At 44.7% G+C, this 24364-nt stretch overlaps 1 protein-coding gene across 3 annotated transcripts in view; it reads right to left on the minus strand.

Annotated features, from left to right (window-relative positions):
- Positions 1-24364, minus strand: part of JARID2 (jumonji and AT-rich interaction domain containing 2) — a 225032-nt gene that overhangs the window by 55108 nt on the left and 145560 nt on the right. Inside the window, exon 4 of one of the 3 annotated variants that reach the window (XM_080381719.1) lies at positions 8527-8696. In XM_080381719.1, the coding sequence (XP_080237845.1) occupies positions 8527-8696 (170 nt within the window). Of the gene's footprint in view, positions 1-6780; positions 7183-7385; positions 7582-8526; positions 8697-24364 lie in introns of those variants that run through there. The other 2 variants (XM_080381721.1, XM_080381720.1) reach the window with 2 other exon arrangements.

Raw genomic sequence — 24364 nt, forward strand, 5'->3', positions numbered from 1 at the left:
GAAGCAGCCATGGCAGAAGAAGTAAGCTGAAAGAAAGGGCAGGCAACAGCAGCAGCACAGAGGAAGGCAGGAACTCAGATGGGCTGGGGCTGAAGAGGGAAGCGGTCAGAGGCGAGTTAGCAAACGGACACGGGATGCAGGACCAACGGGAGAGGGAAGCTACTGAAAAAATTGCTGACGTGAGATAGTAACAAATACAGGAAAGCAGGAAGGACACCTTGTCTTGAGCAGCTTTAACAGGAGTACCTGTCTGATAGTGCTGCTGACTTGCTGCCCTGTCCTGGACACATGCCACTCACCTTCTGCTCAACAGGTCACTGTCAACTCACAGTTGAGAGCAGAAAAGCTATGGCCAAGGCCAGGCTGCAAGCTGGGAGGAACTTCCCAGCCCTCTCCTCTGCCTCACCGCGGGAAGGCCAAATTGCCAAAGCTGGCCCTCATCCTGCTGTTTTGAAAGCCCAACAAATTGTCGGGGCTGTCCAAGGGATTGCAAACCACATGGAAAGCTCAGACAGCTAACAGAATGGCAGGTAGCCTCTCCTCTCCTCACCAGTATCAGAGCAGGAGTTACTGCTCCTCCGATCAGACACCACTGTGCGTGGCAAATTTTGAGAAAATCATTAATGATGAGTTGGGGTTTTTTAATTCACTCATCATAGTTATAGTGAGCTATGAATTATTACAAAAAGGGAGGATACTCAGCTCTTTAAAAAATGAGGTTTGAAGTACATTTGGCAACTGGTGCCGTCAGTATCTGCAGTTTCATTATTGAAATTCTCTCGAGTATTTTTGTCTTCCCTCCTATTGTGAGAGTAACACAAAAGAAAACCTAACTATATAGGAAAAACAATTACCACAACTATACACAAAGCATTGCCTAATGCATATGAAAGGATGACAAATGTATTTTATATCCTTTGTTATAACAACACGATGCTTATACAACAATAAGTATAAAGCAAAATATTTTTTTTAAGTCACGGTGCAAAATTCAGGCTGGCTAATAACAGTAGGCAGAACTGATGCTTACACAACCTGTACATACAGATGCACTGACCTCAGCAGCAAGCGCCTGATTAATAGAATAAACTATACTCTTTTTCAGCCATTTTATTTGACTAATGAGGTTATTATTTTTTTTTTTATTTGACAAATGTGTAGTTTTCCCTCCTAAATTACAGTATGTTTTGTTTCTCATTAAATTACATTAACTTTTGTCTTGGACTAGCTAAACATTTTTTAAAAACTCTGAATTTGGATCCGAAGAGTGGAATCAGAAGTACGGAAAGTGCATGTGCTTTGCCAAAAGCACTATTTCATTACTCTTCAGAATTAGCTGGCAGTGTTTCTGCAATATTTACTGAAGTACAAACCAAATGTTTTCATCTGGACAGGATTCAAACCCTGGTATGTTACAACCACAACAAAAATCATCTCAATCCAAGAGCCTTCTCTGTAATTTGGGCTGTGGTTTCTGCAAAATTGGAGGATTCTTCTCCATGAATTATTTACACCAACTCCCCCTCTAGCTCCTCTCTTTTATTTCCTCCTAACAATTAAACATAACCCAGATGTGCTTTGGAAAAATCTTAAAACAATTTAAGACATCAAAATGATTTAAGCACAAGGCAGGTCAAGGTATGCAGGCCTTCAGCCTGCCCCGATAAGCATGCGGCATGCCAAGCCCTACAACGAACCGCAGCCGCAGGTTTGGCTTCTGCTCTGACCCACGACCCCATTTCGGGGCTGTATGCAGGTGGAAAAACCTTGCCTCCCAAATGCTCCTGATGTACTGGCACCTCAATGCTTAAAATTTAGGGCCTGCTTCTCATTTATTATATGTCCTACTTATTACGTTTTGGCAGGACAGCGCCAAGTCCCTGAAGTGCGAATAAATGTAATTTATGCCTGCACTTTATGGTCGTTTTACGGAGCAAGGCTAAAAGAGAATGAACTGCATAAACTCTATAGGAAAGAGCAATTGTATCTCACTTGCCTGGCTCCACCTGCAGGAACGGTCCCAGAGGGAGCTCCCCAGTGCCTGAGCCAGGGGGAGGAAAAGGCCATCCCAAGTCCAGAAATAAAACAGAGCTCATAAACACACCGACACTCAAACTCTCCCTTCCTCTGCCGTTGTACGAATCACCAAGTTGCTTAGTGTTATGGCTAGTGCAGTGACACAAACCCCCATTTTCTTCTTGGTCCATTCTTCAAAGCAGTAGAGCTAAACCCAAAAAGCCAAAGAAAATTGTTCCTTTTCTAGAGAAACCGAGTAAGGGTGGGGAATGTGTGAATCTTCAGGGAAAAAATCAAAGGTTCACTTTCCAAAGTCAACAGAACACACAGCAGAGTGACAGACTACAGAATACTAAAAAAACCAAGTAGAGCGTGTCTCACATCTACAATTCATATCTGACCATCTCAAAGCAGTTTACCATCACTAACCTGCCTAGATTTGGCAGGGAACCTCAAAACCAACCTTTCCCACATACACTTTGACCCCCGACTTTACGCTCCCCTCCACCATGAACAAGACAAGCCTGCAAATCCCAAACCCCCACACCGCCATTCCCAAAAGGCTATCCGGCTATGTTCCATACCCACGAGACCCCGAGCTCCATCCCTAGAACAAATTAAGTCTTCTGGGGAACACTGAACCTATGGTAGGTTCCCAGGTTACAGAAGCAAGCTCACCGGTTTCTGCCTTTGACAGAATATCTTACACTGCCCACCTGGGCACTGAACACCGTGGGCAGCAAGGTTGTGAAGTGTTGCTGCTGCCATCGCAGCTCTTGGATTTTATGCCAGCGGGTCATCCATAATCAATGTCCAGCTATGCCAATACCTATATACAGAGTTAAAACATTTCTCCTCATTTTAACAGAAAAACAGCTCGCCAAGGGACTCGGAGTGGGTCTGTGGCAAATATAAAGGCTGAGCTGCAAGATGAGTCTCCCGTTTCAATGAGTTCATTTCATCCTGCGGCTTTTTGCAGGAGTAGATACCGGGATCATTAACAGCAGAAAGGGGCCCCGCAACGGGAAGAGCAAGGTAAAAACTTTGATTCAGCTGTAGTGCTACACACAGGCTACAGCTGTAGTGCTACACACAGGCTACTCCGTCTTGCACTCAGCAGCTCTTCCCACCTCGTGTCCCGTGCAGGCACACGCTGATATGAAACTAACCTCAGCTGCATGCCTGGAGGGATGGCCCTCCAGCAGCACTCCCATCCCCTGGGAAGGGATAAAGCCATGGTGTTGGTCACCAGGCTCTCTCCGTGTATTTCACACATGTGCTGTTCACTGTGAGCCCATATATTCACTTCTCCCTGCCAAAACTGATTAAATTACTCTCATCCTAAACCGCTGCGAGAGTTCCTCACCAACCCAGAGCAGCATATTCCACAGCTGGACTAACTGGTTGCACATACAAGAAGTATCTCATATTTTACGTTTCAATGTTACTCCTAACTTCAAAATTTAAACGACTTGGAAACTGTAAGATTACAGTTACTAAATGCAAACATATCTTTATTAAAAGGTTTGTAATATTAAGACTCAACACTCTAAAGTTTATTCTTGTGTTGTCAATCCATCCTAAAATTTTAGTCTCAAATACCAAATGACTTAAAATTGATAAAAAGTCTTCTTCCAATATTTTAAACAAATCTCCATGTTTTAATATTACTCTGGAATTATAAAAACTAACCCAGACTGCAAAGCAGCTCATGTTTTTGGACAGTGTCAGCATTTCATTGTTTTGCTTCCAAGCCTAATCAAGTTGCCATCCTATTTAATGTGTTTACTCCGATCTGGTGAGCAGTGCCTCTGCGGTGGGCAATGTGCTCCCTTGGAAGGCTGGTGCTTAGAGAGTGTGATTGATGCCATCACCGGCTCTCAAAGTCCAGCGCACCCACTGATACTAGAGTAGCACGCAAGCGTACCTTCTGCCCCATTAAAAGCTAGGCAAATAGGTGTTTTCTAACATGCCCAAAATTAAGAGCTTCCACGTTTCTGACTGTGGGGACTCTCCCACTGTAATGGAAAACCTCTGCAGGTATCTACTGGCACAGGCAAACCTCTCCTATTAAGACTCCAGAGAGAAGGCTGGGACCAAAGGCCCCCAAGCCTACCACCCAAATAAGGTGTTTAAAAAAATCAAAAGGCTGTTTAAAAGCAAACTGCGTGAGGACTGGGGCACTGAGATTTACTGAAGTTCGGATAAACATGCTATAGTGTGATTTTCTATTTCGGTTTTGCTCAGTTGTAATAAATCATCGGATCGTTAAGTCATTGCAGTACTCAAAGAAAAACGAACAGTCACACGTTTTGCAGAACAGTTAGAAGAGCCTGAAAACTCAATTTGTGAGATCTCAATTAACCATCTTTATTTAGGAATCCCTGAAATTCTCTAGCATGTAACTCCCAGAGGCCTGACTTAATTAGAAAATTGATCATGGGAAAACTTCTTAAAATGTAGGCTCCTAATCATAGCCTCCCTGTTATCACCTTTTGCCAAAGATCTATGGCTCACAGGGAGTTGTTTCTCCTTCCCCCTTTAACCCTATATTATTCCACTCACAATATTTTTAACCTGTAAATAATTACAGAGAGTAAAGGTAACTTAAATGCACTGTAACAGAAGCTGTTTAAAAAAATTTGATCAGAGGCAGAAAATACAATAGAAGTGAAAGCTGTTGTACAACCACACAGAGATGACACGCTTGTATCTATGCGTGCTGCTGAAATATACTAATTATGCCTCTGGCAAAGGGCATACGGGCTCCTTCAAAGAAGCTATTTAAAGATAAGAACACTGCAGACAAACACTTCAGAGATATCTGTGCTATTCCCTTCCTTCTTGCGTTGAAAATTCTAGGTCACAATTTAAAAAAAAAAAATAATAAAAAAAATTAAAAAGGATTTTAAAATAATAGAAAGCAGGGGAGCCTTGCCAAATCTGGTCAGCTAGATGCATTCCAGGGTGCTCAAATATTCATCAACTCTTAACAGCCTTTTCATTCTGCTCCGCTTACCTTTTAAGAAGTAATTAGTACATTGTGTTATCAAATCAAAAGTTCAAAACCCAAACTACTTAAGAACGTGTCTAAAGCCCCTAGTGTTCTGGATAATGAAACCAAGCAGGTCCTCTTGGTTAAATTACCTTCTTTTGAAATAACAGGATGCTAGGGAAAAAAAGTAAAAGTGGTTTGAATCATTAGATTTTCTGATAAGTAGCAGAAGGCCAGGTAATTGGGATTTCTTTTCCCATGTATGGGACCTTACGTACACTGAGGGCATTTCTTCAGCATTGCTGCATGATAGTACTGCTCCATCACACAGAAAATTCAGCTGCTGCCACTTAAAATACCACCCACCACCACCACCCCAGAGTACTGAAAAGTGAACTTGTGGTGGTGATGAGTTTTTTAAATTTCTCTGTTTAAAAATAGAAAATGAAAGTACATGCTGACATAGTGCGACAAATTTACACTGTGCTTCTGACACCGCTGCTGGGTATGGTGGGATGAGGACAGAGACGTGACCACAGAGCTGCCTTCCCACCACTCCTGGAGAAGACTCCCTTGCCAAAGGAAAGCTTTGATCATGAATGCAGGGGCTATACGATCAGAGCATTTTGAAGAACTAGGACCTAAGACAGTCCTAACTTAAAAAAAAAAAAAAAAAAAAAAAAAAATCACACAAACTTGGGGATTTACTGTCCTGGATCTAATCACTACTACGCTTACTACTAAACAATTTGCAAAGTGGGGAACGGTGAGTGTGCTCTTATGTCCATGTAATTGTATGTCACATTTTATCATGAAAGTACAAACAGCCAGGGCTGGACAGACATATCTGGACAGAAGACAGAACAACCACAAGTCCCACCACGCAAGCAATTTTGAATCCCTCAACACTTCAGCAAATAACAGCACAGAGGTTCAAAACCAAAACAAACTGCATCCAAAAAAATCAGAAGTCTTCCCTACGGAGGGTTTAAGTCAGCTGCTGGCTCTTCCCTCTCCAAGCTCTCTGGGTGCCACCAGCCGAGCAGCACCAAACCAAGCCTGTCAGCACCCCGCAAGGCCCCTCGTGGGACCTCCTGGAGCTGGGCTGGATGTACCAGCAGGTTGCTACATGAACTCCCTGCAAGTATATTAGGAACCAGCTTCCACGTCCTTTTTTCCAACAGGCACACCAAATGACCCAGCCACCTGGAGCTAAACCTCCCCAGGGATCAAACGGGCACCACCTCAGGCAGGCAGGACACAGCAGTTCAGACAGGGAAGGCAGAATCATGCCAATACCGCTCTCAACAACCCTATTCCTTCTCCCTCCAAGCCACAGCCGCTCTTCCTGCTCCTCCACAAACACATTCAGGTAGCAGATTTCCCCGTTTATACTGGTCCTCGTCTGGCTTTATACAGGAGTAATGGAGCAATAAGCTTGTGGAGGTGCTGAAACAGCTGACAGCTTCCCCTTTCTGCTTTTCTTCAGCCTGTTTAAGCAGACCAAGAACATGCCATGTGTAGCACTCAAAGCAGATTTTCCCTCGTGGTTTTTAATATAATTGTAATTGGGATCTTGCCGTCTGAATGCACGTGTTGTCTGAAATATACGAGTACCCTGCATACTGAAGAAATTAGGAATGAATTGCAAGTTCTTAATTGACAATACAAAACATCAATTATTCTACAGATGAATAACAAAGAAGAAAATTACAGGTGCAAGAGCTAAACAGCCACTGATTAAAATACAAATAAAAAACCCAACAAACCTTCTGAATGAAGCACTGGAAGAGGACAAAAGTACCCATGCTTCCCATTTACATTGTTAAAGCACAATGCTAAGAAATAGTAGGAAATAAAAATGGAGATAGGCCACATCCCCACACAGGTTGCCTTTCTTTAAGTGCAAGTGCCTTCAAAGCTATAAATACCACATGCTTAGTTAGCAAGCAGAGGAAACAAGCATGTGAATGCAGCCATGTGTGCTCACACACACACACACACACACCCCCCATCTGAATTTTCCCACCAACAACTGTGGCAGTTGGCCCAGATCACAGCAGTGACACGCTGCCAACAGACTGATCAACCTCACAGCAGACTAAATTAGAAATACATTTCCACAGATTAGATTTCAGAGGACTGTGATGCCGCTTTAAACACCATTAGATTCTGCTCTTTGCAATGCTTTAAACAAACACAAAAGCTAGCAAACTGCCCCCCCTCCATCCCCTCCACCCACTCGCTTTACCAGAAGTCCCAGCAGGGTGGAGGCTCTATATTGGACCAGAGTCAAGACAGATAAATTACCAACCAGTCTAAAGCTACCACTAGCCTAAAATCTCACAGAACAGAATAAAAAAGGAAATCAAACCATGCTGTGTTAAGGTGAGAAAGTCTCAGCAGGAAGATACAGGTGGTGCTGTGACCAGTGTTGCTCACAGATGCAACAGAAACCTCAGAACTGGAAAGGGGAGTTCAAACACAAGCTTTGAAGGGTTCAATCCACGAGGTAAGACTTCTGCAAACAAGCCCTATCTGTAACAAATGCACACCCTTTCAGCAGGTAACGGGGCAAAACAACAGCAAGAGGCATCGTTCCAGCACATCAATGATGGAGCAGTAACTCGTTAAGGGGACGGGGGGGGCGTCTGCCAAAAGAGAAACCTGCCACAAGAGCTGATATGAGAACTGGGAGATTAAACTGAAAGATGCTGTTTTCATCACATGACTTGGGACACAGGCCCATAGAAAGTCCCAGGAAAAGTGACCAGTCCGGTGAGTGGTCTCCTTCTTTAGCTTAGTCAGGACAGTCAACTGTATACCTCACGATAAGGTCCCCGAGTCTGACACGCAGGCTCACAAATACACACCAGTGATCCCAGACACACGCCATCCAGTTCCAGCCAGGCTCAGGCACCTGTTACCGTGAGATAATGCAGGTATCTCGCTGCACAACTTCAGACACCTCATCTGCACTTGGGTTGCAGAGCGGAGGAGCTCACCTGTTTTAATTACCACCACGGGAACAGTCCAGCTCCTGGAGCAACCAAGAACAGCAGCAACCCCTCCACCCACTGTCAGATGAAAAGCCTCACTCAAATTGAAAAACACAGGACATTGAATAGGTAGAGAAGGGGAATTTCCAACCAGGTATCTCCTCTTGCAGGAATAAGTACTCAGGCAAGTTACACACTTCTTCAGTTTCTAGTCAGGCAAAACAAAGGAGGATGCGGGGGGACTTAGGAGAGCTAGACAAAACCCCATTCAGGACAACAGAGAGTCAAGCATAAAGAAATTTCCTTTTGCATTATTACTGGCCTCATTTTATGGTCTTTACAACCATGAACTCAAATGCTCCTGCTGCAGATACAGTCAAATGGCTGAGAGTTGAAATGCATGCAATATATTCAAGCGCAGCACCAGTACATTTGTGTGGCTGCTACTCAGTGTGTGGTGCCATGGCTCATTCTTCGAATGAGACTGTCCCCCTTCAGCAGCTACAAGACTCCTACCTCGAAGACAGAGGAATGTGAGAAAATCTTCTGTCTTGGGCTTCCTTTTGGAGAGGTCAGAAATCTGAGTGGCAGGAGGGGGTAACAACGGCTCCACTATCTTTATTGGAGTTGTGCTGGGACTGTTTGGCTGGGACTGAGCAAACTTCCTTTGTGCTTGCAGCCTTGGCCTGTGGAAACAAGAGCATATCAGAAGCACGTTAGGCTGAACTTGCAGAAGAGACATCAGAATATAAAAATTCACCATTAAAAAAAAAAAGGGGGGGGAGTGGGTGGGGTTGGGTGGGTGGAGACAGGGCGATCTGAATCCACCTCCCACCAGTATCATATTCCTACTTGGGGTCAACTGCGAAGGCAGTATTTTATTTGCCTTACCCTCTGGTAACTTCTGCAACAATTTGGAAAACCAGAAAGGGAACATCTTGAATATAAAATCTGTGACTACTATTTCATATGTTCCAAATATTTTCTTGCACATCTTACGATTACAGTTTACCATTCACTTATTTGGAGATTAAATCTGTATTTTGCACCATAAAAATGTCTTTTTTAAAAAAAGTGTCAGTGTTCTTTGCTACTTGTTTTTAATTAATCTACAAATGAGGTTTATTTTAGACCCATTAAAATTTTCACATATTCCAATCTGCTAGGATACTATTTACATGGTAAAATACACATTAGTAGAAAAAAGTATCTATGTTAGCACCCAGTTCTACAAAAACAAATCAATACTTTTAAGGAAAGCTATTTTTGTTCCCTGGGCCACAGCCTAGAAAACAGTAAAGCAAGGAGGTCTGGGGTGGGGTAAGTAGTAGTTACGACCAGTTTATAAGAACGAAGGACATGCACGGAGTGAATCTGCCTCAGTCCCGCTACTGCGTGATGGACTGACACCCTCTGCTAAGTTTTAGAGCATGGCCGGGTATGGCTGTAGGAAATTAACTGATGCAGGTGGTTTTGGCAGTCAGGATGCAAATTATTTCAAGCCTATCTGAAGGCTCTGATTAACTGCTAGGTGGCAATGAATATGATTTTCTTTAATACGTCCAGAACACAAATTGGTATTAGGGAAAGCGCTTTGGGGCAGGACAGATACCCGGAGGGGGTCTCACTAGGAACCTGGCTCGGCTCAGCATTTAAGAACATGCTAATTTCTCACTTAAGCAACTGGGATTCTAATTACGATCTTTATTACAGCTTCAAAAAGGAGAGAAGCTACTGAAAGAACTTAAAACCTCATTGAGAAAGGATGCAATTTTATGTCATTTTCTTCCCTAATAGCAGAGTATTTACATAATGTCAAACTGAAACATGTATCAAATAACACTGAAGGAAAAGCCAGGTCTCGTCACTCCACAGCAGGCTTGACTCCAGGAAAGCATAGCTATCGTTCAGTGTGGATGAAACACCTAACAGGCAAATCTCTTCTTTTTCACAGACATGAAACTTAAATAGCTAGGTAAGAAGAAGAGGCTTGTTACTGCATTTTAAACTCCCACAATTTTGTGGCCAAAACAGAAAAAAAGAAAAAAAAAAGAAGTTGAAAATCCCAGCAGTGTTTGTATATGTATACACACATCCCCTAATGACAACAGAGAACAAAAGTAACATTCGGCAATTTTCTCCCTAAACTTTGTATAAAATTGTCCACGTCCTAATTATCCAGCCCCCACTTCCCCAAACAACAAACACCACCAGCCACTCTTACTGCTTATTTTCATCTCCTTAATAGCAAATATAACATGATGGTTATAATTATTTTTTTTTATCACAGTGCTTATAATTTGTGAACTGGAACTAAAAGACTATTGAACACATACATTTTGTTGTATCTATGAACAAACTATCTTCCCGGAATTGAAGTCTTGTATACACCCAAAATTGCTCAGATTGCCTTGCAAAGCCCTACTCCATCAAGTAGATGAAGGACTCCCACACAGGATGAATGGGATTTTAATTTCAAACAACTACATTTCTATCACCGAAATCACACATGCAGCCAGAGAAAAATGCTTTGTGTTGGCTTCTGCTCTGCAAAAAACATACACTCTCTCGCCAGACACCATACTATAAAGGTTAGCAAGCAACCCTGCCTGCTGCTGTCATCTGCACAGCAAATTCTGCCCATCGATGTGCTTCTTCAGCTGGGCTGTTAAGACACACTGTGCACTCACCACACCTCTGAAACTACCTGCTCAAAACTCCTGTGATCAAAGATAAGCAGGGGGGAGGATTCTGCAATGACCACCACCCCAAAAAGTAAAGGATAAGCCTGTTTCATGGTTCAAGATTAACCCTTTGTAGCAAGGACCGGCCAGGGCTGTTTGCAGCGTCCCCATATTGGTCCCTAGAGCATTGAAAGAGGATTAGGGAATGACTTACAGGTTCGGCACAGACACGAAATGAATTAGTGAACTGAAAGTACTTTTGGTTCAGTCTGTCTTTGAAAACACACTCTCTGCTAGCCATCCTCCCCTAGTACAACCAATTCCCTGCTTGTTCTGCTGGCCCGCTTTCTGCAGGGCACATGGCCTGGCAGCGTCCCTGGCTCTTTGCTACCTACCATGCTCCCACCAGTGACCCTTCGTTTCAGTGAGGACAGTGAAAATGCCAGATCTTTCCTCCACCCAGCTTCAGGCTATGGCTATGAACTTTTGCCACTTCCCCAGGGAGGCTGTGGAGACTTCTTGCTGTTACGGTCAGATGTGTCTGAGATACTTCTCCTCTCACACCTCTGTTGATGTTTGCTGTACTTCCTCCTGCTTAGTTTGAGCTCACCAGTGACACAAAACCAGCCCTGCTCCTTTTGAAACATCCATTTTTTTTATTAAAACCCCGAGGATTTACAGGGCATAAGCATCACCAACTTGATTTACGAATACTAGTAAACAAAGGCACCTTTTGTGACTGCAGCATTATTTAGGTTTCTGCCACAATTACTGTTCTTTGCATGGATAGGCATGTGCTACATAGGCTTCTACTTCAATGCCTTAAGGTGTACAGAGGGAGCTATGAGCAAGAAGCAAGTAATTCTGTAGCTACAACACACTGGGATGAGGCACAATGTTAGGAAACAAAAGCCAAGCTTTTAAGCAGTCTTTGCTCCAGATTTGCGTGAAGATGACCAGTTTCAAACATGGGCCAGGCAAAGGAAAAACACACAAACACACACAATTGAAAACATGGGTAACAAAACTTTGCTTGTGAAGGAGCATATGCATCTTAATAGCCTCCTATGCACCCATGAAAACCTCTAGAAGTATAAACTAGTGATTTGGGGCACAGTTTCACATTACACTTAATCCAATGTAAGTGTGAAGCTGCTGCCAAAAGGGAAAGTACCACCCCCTCCATCACAGATAAGTCAGATGAAGCACAGCTGCCCATCGTACTCACTTATGCACCACTTCTGAGCAAGGCAGAATAGGTAAGGAAGTGATGAAAGCGCTCAGAATTTTGTGTGTATGATGTTGTCTACGTAGACTTTAGTAAAGCCTTTGACACCATTTCCCACTGCGTTGTCCTGGAGAAACTGGCTGCTCATGGCTTGGACGGGCGTACTCTGCGCTGGGTGAAAACTGGCTGGGTGAATGCAGTGACATGCAGGTGGTGGCCGGTCACAAGTGGCGTTCCCCAGGCTCAGCGCTGGGGCCAGGCCTGGTTAATGTCTCCATCAATGACCTGGACGAGGGGATCGAGCGCTCCCTCAGTAAGCTGGAGGCAGCACCAAGCTGGGGGGAGTGTTGATGGGCTGGGGGGCAGGAGGCTCTGCAGGGGGGTCTGGGCAGGCTGGGCCGATGGGCCGAGGCCACTCGTAGGAGGTTCAACACGGCTCCGTGCCGGGTCCCACACCCGGGTGACACCCACCCCCCGCAGCGCTGCGGGCTGGGGGCAGGGGGCTGGGAACTGCCCGGCGGGGAAGGGCCTGGGGGGGGCCGGTCAGCAGGTGGCTGGGCATGAGCCCCCAGCGTGCCCAGGTGGCCAAGGGGGCCAGCAGCACCCTGGCTGGTGTCAGCAATAGTGTGGCCAGCAGGACCCGGGCAGTGACCGTCCCCTGTGCTGGGCACTGGTGAGGCCGCACCTTGAGCCCTGGGCTCAGCTCTGGCCCCTCACTGCAGGGGGGCACTGAGGGGCTGGAGCGTGACCAGAGCGGGGCAGGGGCTGGGGCAGGGGCTGGGGGAACCGGGGGCTTCAGCCTGGAGAGGAGGGGGCTCGGGGGGGACCTTATGGCTCTCTACAACTCCCTGCAAGGAGGCTGCAGGAGGTGGGGGTCGGTCTCCTCTCCCAGGTAACAAGCAACAGGACAAGAGGGAACGGCCTCAAGCTGTGCCGGGGGAGGTTTAGATTGGGGATCAGGAAAAATTCCTTCACCAAAAGGGCTGTCAAGCTCTGGAACAGGCAGCCCAGGGAAGTGGCTGAGTCGCCATCCCTGGAGGTGTTTAAAAGACCTGTAGATGTGGTGCTCAGGGACATGGTTTAGTGGTGGATTGGCAGTGTTAGGTTAATCGTTGGACCCAATGATCTCACAGGCCTTTTCCAACCTAAACGATTCTAAGTTTCTACAAACACGTAACTCCACCCATGTGGCTTTGCTCTTTGCTTGTTAATACAACAGTTCCTGCTGGAATGACCTATTTTGCGTGCATTTGGCAACAGGAGGCAGACTGGCACAAATGACAAAATGAACAACAAAAATCCTGTTCGCATCCCAAAATAAAGTGCTCGCTCTGTCCTCATCCAAGGGTATACATTACATAAGATCTGCAAATACCAAGCAGAAAAAATTTTGCAAGAAGAGGGAAGCACTCAAAATAATACCGCATCTAAACATCATCCAAACACCCAACACAGCCAGAAATATCCAGACTATTTTAAAATAAATAGTAATTCACCTTCTCCCAGCAGAATGTTATTTTTCTTCTACTGCCTTTGAGAGACGACTTTGAACACCTAACTATGACACAAATTTCAAAAGATCTTCAGCCTGAGGAAACCTCACCTCCTTTTGGTACACTTCTCTTCTACTGTACCTACTGTTTAGGTCCAAGACAGCAAACTACAGCCAGAGACTAACTACAATTCCACAACCAAAATACCCTGAGTGTACAAACTCAGACTAGGCTACAAAACATTTCTCTCCAACAGAAAATATACTTTCTGAAGATTTTCCAAACTGGAATTTATTTTTAGCTGCATATTTTAAGCAAGTCTTTATAATACGTTATTTATAATAGATATAACACATATAAATAATACATTCTTTATAATCAAAACACTACAGTTTGTGTTAGCTAAAAATACTTCAGATATGTCTTTTAAGAGACAGTATCTTAGCACCATTGCTTTTCGCTTGTAGAAAAGGACATGTTTAGGAAGAAAATACCTACTACACAAAGGTGGACTTTTCTTTGCAAAGCAAAGCTCAGTAATACCAGCCTGTGTTAAATTTAGTAAATGTTAATACTCTAGGTAACAGCACATGCTGTGTTAGTTACAAACTAAGTATTAAATTATCACTATGCAAGATTTAGTTGTACGTCCGTACAAAAATCTGGCTATTTTCAGTTTATTACACCATAACTCCTAAGCGAAAGCAAAGCGTAAGTACTATAAAACATACACAAAGAACAATGTGCACAATTATATATGTATATCCATACTAATCTATTTCTAGCAAATTCTGGGGTTGAGAGGCTGTCGCCATACCTATGCATCTCAACTGGGAAAAGATTTGCAAAACAAACTTTTTCAAACATCCTCTAATCTCCAGCAATCTGCAGGTTTTCACTAAACTTCTTGCTTGTTATGTACTACAATATATGCTTGCTGTTTGGTCTTGCAACCTTTCACTTACTCCTTGAACCTCACTTTTGCCTTCATTATTTCCTGCTTTTCCATAGCCTGATGTTTATGTTCTTTTTCTTTATAATGGCACCATTGGAGTTAGATTTCCAAACTCTATAGGAACCAAAGCTTAAGTGGGTGCTTGAGTGTCAGTTTTGTGATTAATTCCATTTCCCTTTTCAATGCAGTGTGGTTTTCACCTTCTGAGCTGCTAGTGAGCAGCCTGCAAACTACAAGCAAAGGAATCTGTGCCTCTTTCTAAAAGCAGCACTGATATTTGGTTACTTTGCTTTTGTTGCTTCTCCTCCTGAGAAACTGCAACGTATTTGTAGATACTTTTATCACCTCAAAATCACTACTACTAACTATTAGTAATGAGCTGGTATTAGTTTTCACCAAACACTAGGTAGATAAGAATACAGACTTGCTGCCTGATCTAAGGCTACCTGTTGAGGAACCATCCTCTATCAAAACACACCTTTAAACGGGGGGAGTTTGGGTTTCCTGTTATTGCTCAGTCTTTGCAGTTCTCACATCTCCTTCAGTACTAACCCTCTCAGTCTGGGCAGCAGGAACTCAGTGCACCACACATTTACTTTTTTTTTTTTCCCATTCAGGGGTTGGTCCTTGCATGGGTACAGCTGAGCTAAGTTCTGTGAGACCTTTCCATGCTGCTGTCTTAACCTGACCATCCCGTAGAGCTACACACAGTCACAGTCCAGCACCACAGCCGTCCTTCCATCAGCCACTAGTACCCATTACAGGGAAGGCTCTGGCACGGCCAGCTGCTCCACCTCGCTGATTTTTGCTTTTGTGCTGACCATTCGGTGCCAATATCATTAGAGTTTTCCCTCTGCTGGGTATCTGGGTTATTTATTTCCTTACTATGACACTTTGCTGGTTTGGTGAAATAAAATAGTTATCTCTGAGTTTTACTTGTCCCTACCCATGGTCTAAGTCAGGTTTGAAGTGCACAGTCTTTTGTTCTCATCAGTGCACAACACGCCTGTACGTGAAGATTCGTTTGTGTGTGCAGCTTTGTTTATTAAGGTAAACTTATCTGAAAGTGATAGGCTGTAGATATGTTCCGCCCTCGTTTTAAGAAAGACAAACAAACAAAAGTCATTTAGGCTTTAATAGCCAGGTGTCTGCTGGAGATCAGATGATTATCAAGGGTGTAATTTCCAGCTCAAACAAAATCAACCATGTGACAGGCACTTCTAGGCATGCAAAGCTTGGTGCTGGGCTTATCATTCTTCACGGACAACAGGGAATTCCTTACCACTACCACATGTGCCAGTGGGCAGCATGGCTAAGTTACATCTCACCCTTTCACTCCCGAGAACAAGCCCAGAGAGTAACTTTCTAGACGATGACAATCTTCATGAGAACTCAAACCAAGTTGTCTACATCAACACTGCCAAAACTTAAATGAAACAAACTTTCTTCCCTCCACCTGTGAGGGTAAACATTACTTGGATAAGCAAAAATACTGGGGGGGGGGGGGGGGGGGGGGGGGGGGGGCGGCGGCGGCGGAAAGAGACTGCCCTCAGAAAACAAGGAGATCTTGTTGGATGTCCCTAGAGCACACTTAAGTGCAAGTGTTAGCTCTGGTAGTACTAGGCTGTGTTTCTATCTATATATTCACATACCACTGCAACCCCTGTCCCCCAAGCTACAACATCAGGTGAATAAACAGCATCGCACCAAGAGCAGAAAACAGGCATATGAACGAGTCCTTTGAACTGCATTTCCTCTCTCACATACCCCTAAGCTTCTGGGACAGTATTTTCTGCTTGTATCAGCAGAACCCGTTGCCCATTTCAACAACATGCTGGCTCAGTCACTACTGCCAGCAAGTTTGCAGTAGTGGAAATGGAGATTCAATCATCTTCTGTGTCTCCACACCTGCTTGTACCAGGAAGGAACTAGAGGGTAAGAGAGCTGGTCACTCCCATCCACGCAGATACCAAGTGGAGTTAACCAGTGCAAAGCGTGTGGCCACTCTAAGATGTGACTCCTTCAAAATTATCTGCAAGATCACGCAAACCAAGACACAACCCAGACCTGTAATTACTAGGTAGGAGCATTATTCTTAATGCTATCATCTGATTAGAAGAATTGGCATTAGTTTTCAGTAAATAAAACATTCCAGTAAGGTTGAACGCAAGAATCCTCAGAAGTTATTTTACTCAGCCCTATATTCACTCCATCTTTTTTACCTGCTATGGTCTAGAATTTTTAAATTGGGCCTAAATTAACAACATGTTTTTAAACCAGTCTTAAATTCTCAAGTGAACAAATCAGAGTAAAATACTAAGCCCATCTCCATTCGATCCTTGATTACTGAGCCTAACAGAGCATGTTTCCGTAAATAACGCTTCTTGCTCTAAAACTTTAGCCACAATGAATGGATGCACATTTTCCTTCGGTGTTTGTGTTTTTGGTTTTTTGGTGGTGGTTTTTTGCATATATATTAAATGGGAAACGGTTTCTGAGAACCTCCTCTCCTGAAAAAAACAATGGAAAGGTGCTTGGGAATAACATTTAATAAATGATAATTGAGCTAACCCATATGCTTAATGGCTAGTTCAAAGTACAGCTGGCAACTTAAACTTGTTTGCTAAAAACTGCTCAAATTATCATTAATTCTGGAATCACCTATTTCTCCTGACCATGCTCACAGATCACAAGAAGGTATTTACAGTCTCCAAAACCACCTCACTTCACGCAGTTTAGCAAACACACTTGTACCCAGCAAGTGAAATAGCTGGCTGTTAAAACTACACACAAGACAGCCTTGGGCAAAGTGAGAGTTCTTTAAAAGTCTCTGAATACTGTTTACCACCCACCACCACATTAACTGTGGAGGAACTGGACAATTCCAGCCACCATATATGAGCCTTGTATATACTCCACCTTGCACATACAAGTGGCTACAATGACATAGGGATGCAGATCTTGCCTGGCAGACTGAGGCCCGTACTAGATGGTGTCGAAGAAGTTGTAGAAAACTAGCACTGCATTCAGATTTCAGCTATGGATCCAGGCAGTTCAGGTGTTTCAGGGGTCTAAATAACCTTGAGAGGTATGAATCACACTAGGTACTAAATGCCCTGGGTTTTGTCCTGAAACATCCATGGTGGCCAGGGAATTTTGACGCTACCCTGATGTAGCAGCAGTATTTCCCACTGTGAACATGAGTCCCCTCTATAGACCTCAAGACACAGAAGCAAAGAGGAGCAAGAAACAACCCCAAAACCCAAAAGTGTAACTCATCAAGCTTGCAGCCCTCCTCCAGGAGCATGGGTCTTCTCTCATCCTACTGCTGCAACTGGTTGTATTTGGACCTGATGCAAAACCAGTCTATGCCTATTGTACACAATTTGCATCACTGTAGCCCTATGCACAGGGTCACAAATGCTCTCATCATGCACAAATCAAAACAGGACCCCGAGTTACCAGGGCGCAACTCCAGCACAATACAATTATGAAACCACACATCTGCCTTCAAGCATCTCAACAATGGGATGCTTCCAGCCCAGTCTCCACCAGCTGGAGAAAGACTGATTTAGATTTAAGTACATTAATTACCACCAGATACTCAAACATTTCCACCCATCCCATGTGCCGGTGGCTGTGGCAGGGTTTATCGGCTGCTGCCCAGCAGGAAGGAGCAGTGGGAGCATGACCAAATGAGGATATGGCAGCTGAATGAAGCTCCCAAGCTGTTTTCCTACAGTTAGCTGCCTTTGTCATCAGATCACGCTACAGCAACTGTCCTACAGACTGTCCATAATCCAGGTCCAAAAGCTTATTCTTATTCTTCTGTACGTGTGGGATCTGGACAACTATTTCAGCAAGATAATGGCTCTTTTAAATCATTTTCTCCAGGGTTGTCCCACCTGAGGTTGGACAGGAATTTTTCCTCCTCCACACAGGCATGTGGTGAGCTGTACGTGGCAATAGATGGCAGAAGAGATCCTTCTGAATCCTGGAGACAGGTGGTGCCACCCTTCCTTTGTCCTGCAATAGTTCTTAAAATTTCCTATTTTGGAGTAACTTCATCTCTAGTCTAAGAACATGAGCGCAGGCACATCAACCTTCGACTGGCTATGGGTTGTGCTCCAGTTGTGTCTACCCTACAATCTCACTGCAGCTTGCAATAAAGCCACCAAGGCTAAACCTCCAAATTCATCAGTCCACACAGGAATCTAACAACAACGCTGCAGACACTTCACTGTGGGTCCCACAAATGCTCCTTCCAAGGTCCTGGTTAGTACTGACACCCTTGCCACCACAGCCAACAGCATTCAACTGGGCCAGCTTAGATATGCTCACACAAGCTACAAATGTACACAGTAACACAAAAGCATCCTCATGAGAAGGGACAAGAGGCAGGAAAGTATTGCAGCAGTCCATTTTGGAGGGGGTTGGGTCCTTGATACATCTCTCTCTGTTGATCTTTGAGCTATGCATGCTGCACAGACTGTTGACTAGAGACAGCTCATGATGCAAGAAAAGACAAGTTAACTCTATGAGACTAAGCTACAGTGGAAGTCCCTGCATTAGTGCAAATAAGTGCTTATCAAATGGCACTCTGTACTGATTTCAACAGTACCATCAGCTCCAACAGCTTCTGACTCCTCCCCACGCTCCCTCCTGTGCACAGCATGCTTCTGCTCCTGTACCACGCTCTGGAGCCATTCTTCTTCTGCAGTGTTTTTCATCCCCATCTGCTAATTGGGTCTTTTCACCAGTGCCCCGCAAGCTGCTTACCCAAGCACAGTTGAGCACTGATACCTACAGATGTGCTTAGTAAATGAAGACTGGAGTTACTGGTTCCTGCATCCAGAAATGGTGGTTCACCCTCTTCCCTGGTGTTGTGACCCAAGACTCCCAAGCCCCAGCTTGAGGCAAACCCACCAGCACGCTTTACAGGAAGCACATCACCAAGGAGTGACTTTAGGCTAGGGCTGCCATTTTATGCCATGCTGTTGCACAGAGAAGAGCATCACCACATGCCAGAAAATTAAAACGCAAAACTATGGCAGCAGGAAAAAAAAAATAATTAAGGAACTTGTTCACATCTGCTTGGGTTTTGATAATCACTACCATATGTCCTGACAAACTTTCCTTTGAGGAGAAAACCACAAAAATAAAATTACTTGTCCACATTAAACCCCGTCCCATGTGCTGGAGCTGAACTCCACACTAACACACACCTTCCACACCGGAGGAAGGATGTCCTCTCCTCTCCAGCTCCCTTGCACCGTCTCCATCTACTGGCAAAGAACTGGCAATGTCCTGCTGCAGGTGGAAGAGCAAAGCAATCCTCCTCGTTCTCCGACACTGAGTAAAGCCACTGTGGGGGAAGCGTAGGGGTGAAAAATGCTCTCCCTTTGCACTTCACCTGCTCTCCAACACCCTCCTCCTGTCTGTGTTGGATTACATGTAACCGGGACCTTGTTATCTACCACAAATATTTTTTTTTCAAAAGCCTTTTTGGCCCTACAAAAAGATTTCCCACCCTATGGAAGCGAGCCTACAGAATGTTAAAACCTGCCCATTTTCATAAAACTTGAGCATTTCCCCCCTATTTAATTACACAGAAGTCAAAGCTACTCAGCCCAACACACTGCACAACTTCAATATTCTTCTAGTATCATTTTCAGCGTTCTCAGACATCTGAGGGACATCTGCAAAACCTGTTTGCTTCCCAGTTCCCAACCAGGAGGCATTAAACAAAACCAGCACGGTTCAGATGACAGAGCTTCCCACTTCCTTACTCCTGCGACGCCCTCCGGCACTACCCGAAACCCTGGTTCCTGATAAATTCAGTGCTGCTCTTTGTTCCATATTCCTCTTCAAAACAGTTGCAGATTCAGATTGAATGGTGAATGATATGCCAAATAATACCCGAGACATCAGCAGCTCCCTCCCTAGTAATTTGACCAACTGCTAAAACTCAAGAGGATGCAAGATCAAAGCTGTGCGACTGAAGGAAAATTCTCTTTTCGCTTTGAACGGCCTTTTCTCTGCAATTGTGGTGTGTTGTTTTTTTGAAAATAAAGTTATTTTACAGATCATCTCATTCTTGTTTTCCAATCTCAGAAAAACATGAGCACCTGAACTCTAGCTATCTTTCACCTTTCCACTGAAAGCAACTTGCACTAGCCAGAAAGCCAGAGATTACTTCTGGCAGAGATGTCAGAAGTAACAGCGTATGGATCATTTTAGCCATCATCTGAATGGCTGAAAAACTTCCTATTCAATTAAGCCCCCCATTAATCCCTACCATTTGAACAAAATTTTCCATCTGCTGGCAGGAAGTGATAAAAGTCACACGGTCAGTAGGTTATGGGCATTTTAACCTCTTGTAGAGGTTGCAGCTTGCAATTTAACCACACCTGAAACCAGATATCTGCACTTCCCATGGGGCCAGCCTTGCAAAGGTTCCTCTACCATCTGGCTGTTACCAGGGGCTCAACATTTCTCCTGTAAAACTACAACGTTTAGATGCACAGTGACAAAAAAAAAAAAAAAAAAAAAAAAAAGATGCAAGACATCCTATATCTGCTGCACAGACCTTGTTCTGATAAGCAGCAAAGTGATCACTTGTGCATAAAACACCCATCAATCACATGCAGCATCTTGCCAAAAAGGATTACTAAATAGAAACACAGGGATGAGCTACTGGGGGGGGGGGGGGGGGGGGGAGGAAAATCAATATATCCTATTACATTATTACGTTACACCTACACTATCCTTCTATAATTCTGAAGATAAAAGACAAACTTTATTAGTTGCCATCTCTACTTTTCAGTCTCTTGTCTTTTCCTGCTTTCCCATTGTAATTTTTTGCATGAAGTTCCTCTTGGAAGCAAACCAAGACCCTCTCCAGGCTTCCTCCCCAGGAGTCAAACAGCCCATTCTTGCAAGTCAATCAGGCAGACGCAGGCAATTGTCCCAGTAACTCAGTTCGTGCCTTCTTTCAAGCCATGCCACATCCTGCTACCAAAGGGGCCTGAAAAGGAAAGGGGCCATTCACCCCACACCTCTACTTTGACGGACACTAAATCCTACGAGAGGGGGCTGGCTGGGCTGCGAGAGCACACTGTCTTTCTCTTCCTCCAGAATGCCAGATAAAGTAGTTGGGAACCAACGATATGGATGGGAACTATGGTAACAATGCCAGTGCCACCACCATTCTTCCCCACAGACTTCCTTTCTTTACCTGAAGCAGTAAGTACTGAATACTCTCTTGCTTCTTGACACGTGTGTTGCGCCCACCCCCCCCCCCCCCCCCCCCGAGATTCTAATAAAAAGATAAGGTGTGTATCAAACTCATTTTGGTACCAGGTAATCATACTAAACACACACAAACTGTGCATACACACCAATGATTTGTCCTGGAAGCGACAAAAATACAGTCCATCTGAGAAGACTTTGTTTACAGAAGAGCAAGACTTACCAATACTTCATCTTCCCTCACACCCTCCATATTTTTTTCTCTTAGGATATGGTGGTATGTGTGTAGCAGGATGCCTGAAATTTGATGGTGCGACTCAGTCAAATTAAGAGCTTGCTGATGGTGGAAGAAGAAAGTCATGTTCCTCCCAGTCCTGCATCCCGTTGTGGGCTTGGACCAGGAAGGGATGGGAATGTGCTGTCCAGAGAGGAGCAGGGCAAAGGGAGTGGGACCGCACCTTTCTGGGGCAGCAAACCACTGCGCTGCCTTACCTGCATCTTTCCAGCCTAAATGAGGGGTCTCAGTTTGTTTTAAACTGATCTCAGCAAGGGCTGCCACAGAAAAAAAAGGTATGATGTATGTTCTTCCCTTCAGCTCAAACCACATGCTCCTGCTTATGCCAGCGCTAGAGCTCCTGAGACCCCATAATCAGCTGGCTGAGGAAGTCAAGCTAGCTGAAAATTAATTTATGGGTTGATTTTTTTTCTTTGTTGGGTTGGGTTTCATAAGCACAGAAGTGCTGGTGTTGGCACAAAGGAGGTGGCAAGAACTCACGGGAGGGAAGAACAGGACTGCCTTTTCCAGTAGCAGCTTGCATTAAGATCATCCTGAGCTGACGGGGAAACACATTTGCTACTGAACTGTAAAATTTTAAAGGAAAATATGCCCAGCAGCAATGCCAGCGTAGTCCTCTTTGCTGTCAACCCTTCTGCAACAAGGAGTCCAGTCTCCATGAAGACTTTACAGCAAGGAAGACATTTAGGTGGGTTGGTTTGTTGTTTTTTTTTCCACTTGATACCCTTGCAGCTTTTTCTTTTCTTTTTTTTTTTTTCTGAAGTAATGAGAAGGTCTGATTTCCTGCACTTCTGCCCCCATGAGCAGGTCACCCACCATTCTCCCCCCTGTAGCATCATAAGCAAAGCCCCAGCCTACAGATGCTTAGAACAAAAAGGAGAGGATGGTATTCCAGATGCTGAACACTGACAGTGACGCTGCAGGAAAGCTGAGTGCTCGCTGATCCAGGTGCCCCACGGGTGAAGAGTCCTGCTTGGCATTGGGCTCCTCTGGCAGCATCCCTGAGATGTGGCTGGGCTGCCCTGCCCCTGATCAGCTGTATCTGGCCAGCACCTCATGCCAGCACCCACCTGAGGGGACACCTGACAGCAACAGTAAAGAATAGCCCCAAGAGCAGACCACTCGTATTTTCCAGGAACACACACCTGCGATGATGTTAGGGTCACGTTCAGGAGATGTGTCCATCAGTCTAAACACACTCCGGTAATTAATTTCATACTTAAAAAGGAGAGCATTTCCAGCCATTTTAACCTGCCGGTAACCTGCTCTGTGACAGGCAGCGAGACGCCTTCCTCTTACCGTGCTGCATTACAAACCCAACCTGGCACTGAAGTACTTGCTGCTGTACATGTACATGCAGACACGTCAGCCTGCTCCACACCTCCGACACCTGGTCTCAAATGTGAACCGCAACACCGACACTCAGATGTGACAGCCCCAGTGCACGTCTCGTTCCTTGCTCCATCCTAGCCCTTTTAATTTATTTGCAACACAATCCCCTGTAATAGATTGTACACCTAAGGTTAAACTTCTTCCCAGATCAGCACTTTTCAGTGTCTCCTTGCGAGAGAGAGGTTCCTGCCCATTGCTACAGCTGGCCATGACTCTCTCTCAAACCCCATCATAGTCAAAACTGCCTCTGCCAAAGCCCATCAGTAGCATCCCCTCAGCGCTGTCATCTGTGGCTCCGGCTCTAGGGGACCAGAGATCCTCAGCAAGGAACCCCCACCTCACTAAGCACTCTTGTAAACCTGCCCCAAAAGGTCCAAAACCCTGTGGTGCTTCCCGATGCCGCCTCTCCTCCTTAACAGCACTGCGCCAACATTTGGCCACTGATTTACTGGCAGCCCTCAGGCAAATCACTTTTCTGTCCCTTTCCCAGGCTGAAATTAGATGTTGACCAAAGGAGGGCAGGCAGAAGGATTAACATCCCATGAAAAACGGTGTCTCCGTGCACCCACGCCTGTTTAAATCGGATGAGGACCTGAGGCCAGCTTGCCATGTGGCCGTGCAATAGGTTGTGGCAGAGTGCTCCCACATAGGAGCGGCAAGAAATTGGCAATTACTTCAACCGGGACCGCCAGTGAACATTTGATGAACTCTCGGCACTAGTTCATTTAGCCCTGAAAAGCCATGCATCTGAAAGGCAATTGGTGAAAAAGCCACGCGAAACCCTGCCGAAGAACGAAAGAAGTGAAATTGGAAAGAGCACTTGAGCAATAAGAGAAAGCAGGCAATAAGGCCAGGAGCAATAAAGAAAGTAAAACATTGTGAGGGAGTGCAAAGAGCTGTCAGTATGTTCAGGAAAGCGGAAGCTACCCAAAAATAAAATGGAAATCCCACAAGGACTAGATGACTGAGGAGAGAACAGCAATGCGGACAACAACATGCCTGATTAGAAAACTGCAGAAATCTGACAAAATATGCAATCCTTTTCATACCCAGACA

Source organism: Falco punctatus (genome assembly GCF_963210335.1).
Source record: "Falco punctatus genome assembly, chromosome: 3".
In the NCBI taxonomy this organism is placed as follows: domain Eukaryota; kingdom Metazoa; phylum Chordata; class Aves; order Falconiformes; family Falconidae; genus Falco; species Falco punctatus.